Below are 4,269 nucleotides of genomic sequence, written 5' to 3'. Positions count from 1 at the left end.
CGGGGGGGGGGGGGAATCATATGAAACCTCAAATCTAATTTTTTTTATTCAAGTCATATCAATAGCAAAACACATTTTGATCAAGAGCTCAGATGAGACTGACAGACAATGAGCAGACTATCAAAGCAGGTACAATATTCACTACCACTGCTCAGAATGAATTACCCTGTTAATAAAGCTTCAAAACAGCTCTCACTACTCAAGCTATAGTGCAAATATTCTAAATAGAAACCTAGTCTATTCCCGAGAGCTTTCCTGCTCAACAAGCTAAAAATCAATACAGAAAAAAGTGAGAGGAAGAGGGAAAAACCCAGTCTGCCGATTTCTGTGGCAAGTTTGTTTGCCTTTTGTTTGGATTTTGATGTCCAAACAAATGGGAAGTGGATGTCACCGGTGGATGTCACTGTACACCAGTGAGCACTGTCCTCAGAAACCAAAAATGTTAACCTAGACTAAATCAAGCAAAACTAAGCATCATCTTCTACAGGACCTAATGGATTTGCCATTTAAATATTCCAGGTGCAGTTTGAAATAAAAGGCAGAATACAAAACAGAACACAGAGATGAAAGAGACCTATTACGCTTTCTGGTCCTATAAGGTTTCATAGATTTCATAGACAATAGGGTTGAAAGGGACCTCGCAAGATCATCAGGTCTAGCCCCCTGCCAGTCTGGGAGGGTGCAGCTCCTGCTGCTATGTGCACCCCAAGAAGCATGGGGGGGGCATGTGCCCCTAGATCTGCATGGGTTAGGGCAACTGTCATTGCGGGCTGGGGCCAGGGCTGCCCCGGGCTCTTCCAACTTGAGGTAAGGTGAACACTGGCGTCCTGGGGGCTCCGTCCCCTTTGGCCTGGCAGCACAGCAGAGGCTTGCCCTGCTCCAGCCCCCAGCTCTGCCCCTCTCCCCTTGCCCCCAGTGCAGGGCAGGGCGGTGAGGGGCCAGGGCCAGGGCCAGTGCAGAGAGGTAGCCACAGCCAGTGCAGGGTTGGGGGGTGGCAAATTCATTGGCACAGGGAGTGCCAGAGCTGGGGGCAATGACCCCGAGCATGGGGGAAGGGACAGGCGCAACGGGCCCCAGCCCCATTCCCAATCCTGGGCCTGGTTCAGCTCCAAACCCTGCCCAACCCCAGCCCCATTCCTTTCCCCCCTCCCACAGTCCTTCCCCCTCCTACCGACGCCTTCTCCCACAGACTTTTCCACTGGGGGGGAGGGGGGACACACGGACACGTGTGCACATTCAGCCCCCGCAAAAAAATGTTCTCCCTCTGCCTATGGCTGGGGTCAAATGATCCCAGCAAGAGAGGCATCCAAGTGTTTCTTGAAAGCATCCAGAGTAGGTGTTTGCACCACTTCTGGGGGGCATCTATTCCAGGCTCTGGGGACACAGACAGTAGAGAAGTTTTTTCTTATGTCTAGCCTGAAACAGTCTTCCTGGAGTTTGTGACCATTAGACCTCATCTTCCCTTGGGGGGCCCTGGTAGACAAACGTTCTCTCAACTCTTGATGCACACCCATTATATACTTATAGGCAGCCACTAAATCCTATTCTAGGTTCTCTGCCAATTCAGAAAAAGTACCAGTGGATAACCATGAAACAGTGCTTCTATTTCAAGAGGTTTAGGAAATCATGCTTCTTGTCTTTTTAGTTCCCTCACGTTCTTATTTCAACGGATTCTTTGAACACAATGATGAAATAGAAGCTCCACGTCCTGGCAAAACGTTACACTGCACCCATTGTTAAATCCACTCTAAGGTCTGCACATGGGAAGCAAGCAAAAGACTTTAGCAACAGTGGCCATTCCTCAAGCAACAATATTGCCCACTAGTCAATATGGGAGGTGGGATTTCCATACAGGAAGCTCTTGTTTGTCACAGTGTGGCGGGGAATATGGTGTATATCTAATTGAAGAGAACCACCCTGTTCTCCCCCATAGCTCTCTCTTACTATTGAAGAAGTTCTTGGTTCTGAGGTAGCTGACACTGAGACGCAGGATGGACAGTTTATCCAGGCTTGAGATGACTTCATCAGGGAAAGGCAACAAGCTGGCCAGCCGCTCCAGCTCTGAGTTCAGCCTGTCCCTGTGACGCTTGGAGGGGTTTGACTTCACACCTTCCGGAGGTGGCGGCTTCACCCTGTAGGCAGGAGGAACAAAAACTGATGCACCTTGCACATATCTGTGCCCAAGGGAAAACTGACCCTCTAAAGAGCGCATGGTGATTTCCTGCACAGAACAAAATAAGGTACATCTTATGTCCCAACAGGAATCCTCCAGTCCTCGATTCTTATCCTAGTATGAATCTATTCATTCAGCCTCATATTCAGTTGTACATATTAATCAGTGTTGGACTGTAAATGCAAATCCACACTGAGAGAAGTCCTACCCTAAAGTACTTACTATTATCCCCATCTCTCCAGAACGAGAACAAAGTGCAACTTCCCTTCAGAATCGACTATCACCGACTTACTGCAACAAGACTTTCCAGCCCTCCCAGCTTACACTTTCAGCCTTTCACTTACTCCTGAAATCAGAAGCACAACTTTTGGAAGGAAACTAATTAATTCACTTAGCTAGAGTGCCTTTCTTCTTGCCCTCTGAAACATACTTGAGAAATTATTTTTATTTTGAATCTTATACCATCCATTTTTAGCCTGTCACTGTGACTGCAAAGAATAAAGGATGGGAACATGACAGTAGTATTCTCAATAACTTAATTATGGAAGTTCCTCCATCACCATCATGACTATTAATAGTTTCCATAGAAGATATCAACCGTTATGTCACTTAAATAGTTTTAGATGGCAGTTTAACAGGGAAGTTCACTACACATCACAACCATCAAGAACGGACATGACTGGGCCAACAATTTAGATAAAATGAGTTTGATTGAATTAATTAGATGATGTTACATAATAACACATCCTTTAAGTTCACCTACTGTTTTAGTAACCAGGTGCAAGAAGAAAAAAGAGGAACAATTTACTGAACACGAAAAGGCCGCAAATATATATATATTTTTTTATTCTGCACATACTTTTTAAAAGAGCAGAAAGTACAAAACCTGAATCATAGAATTGTAGAGAAGTCAGGCTGGAAAGGACTGCAGGAGGTCATCTAATCCAGCTTTTCTCAACCTGTGGGTCGTGACCCAAAAGTGGGTTGCAAGAATATATGAAAAGGTCACGAACAAACTTTAAAAATGGATTCTCATTTAAAGGAGAAAAATGTGGGAAACTGTGGCTTTTCCTTGGCTGGCTGGCAGACTTCCAGCCCTGCAAGGGGCTGCCTGAGCCCACCCTGCCCCACACACCCAGCCCTTGCCCACACACTGGGCTTCGGGGTGGAGACAGTGGGTTGGGACTGAGGGGCACTGGGTCAGGACTGGCCGTTGACGGATCCTGATACAATAAATGTTGAGGACCACTTATCTAGTCCAACCCCCTCTGGAGGCAGGATCATCCCCATCCAAACCAGCTCATGCAATCTAAGCCAGCGGTTCCCAACACTCGCATGCCCAAGGGCACATTCAAATTTAAAAGATAAAACAGCAGGCACCAATATGAATATTAAAGTATTTAGATCAATAGATATTACAGTATTTAGATCAATCCCACCTGAATAAACCTTGGGCGGGGTGGCATGATGCCCATGGGCACCGCTGATTTAAAGTCTACGTAAGTCTATAGTCAACCACAGACCTAGCGTCCGAACCTGCGGCAGGTAAAGCAGGGGAGCCACAGAAACTCCCCGTCTTGCCCTAAATCTCTCGGTGCCGATATCAATTCTCTCCCAACCTCCTGACACTGGCAGACCCCAGGTTTGGGGGCCTGAAACCCACATGCCCCCGGTTGGAAACCCCCCGCGCTCCTGAGGAGCCAGGAGCCCGCTCCCTCGAGCCTGCACTCCTCGGCAGCGCCTTCCTCGGACCGCCTTGCCAGGCTGCATCACTGCCCCCGGGGCAGCAGGAAGGACGCCCTCTCCCCCGGCCACAATGAAGCAGTGCCGGCCAGCAGCTCAAACGAGGGCAAGCGGAGGCGTTTCCCCTGAGATGGAGTGGACCTGAAAAACTTTCCCCGCAGCGCCAGACCCAGGCCGGGAGCTGCCGAGGTCCCCGCCCGGGCAGCCGCCCCCTACTCACGTCCTCTGCACCGGCTTCCTCCGCTTCCTCCCCGCGTACATCTTCCCCGGCTCATGGGGACCCGGGGCCGGTGCTCAGCGGGCCCCGCGCGGGCTGCCCCGGGGCCGCATCCTCGCCCCCTGCAGCGGCGGCG

At 49.4% G+C, this 4,269-nt stretch overlaps 1 protein-coding gene across 1 annotated transcript in view; it reads right to left on the bottom strand.

The window, feature by feature from the left end:
- LOC109301967 (aryl hydrocarbon receptor-like) overlaps positions 1 to 4,253 on the bottom strand; it is a 120,033-nt gene extending 115,780 nt beyond the window's left edge. Inside the window, exons 1-2 of the mRNA XM_019523382.1 lie at positions 4,137 to 4,253; positions 1,945 to 2,132 (exon numbers count right to left, since the gene is read on the bottom strand). Of these exons, the coding sequence (XP_019378927.1) occupies positions 1,945 to 2,132; positions 4,137 to 4,177 (229 nt within the window). The 5' untranslated portion in view covers positions 4,178 to 4,253. The remainder of the gene's footprint in view (positions 1 to 1,944; positions 2,133 to 4,136) is intronic.
- Between the last annotated feature and the right edge of the window lie 16 nt (positions 4,254 to 4,269).

This window comes from Gavialis gangeticus, unplaced genomic scaffold (assembly GCF_001723915.1).
Source record: "Gavialis gangeticus isolate Ggan-Ray unplaced genomic scaffold, GavGan_comp1, whole genome shotgun sequence".
In the NCBI taxonomy this organism is placed as follows: domain Eukaryota; kingdom Metazoa; phylum Chordata; order Crocodylia; family Gavialidae; genus Gavialis; species Gavialis gangeticus.
The sequence above is the reverse complement of the archived record's forward strand: the minus strand, read 5'-3'. Positions and strand labels throughout refer to the sequence as shown.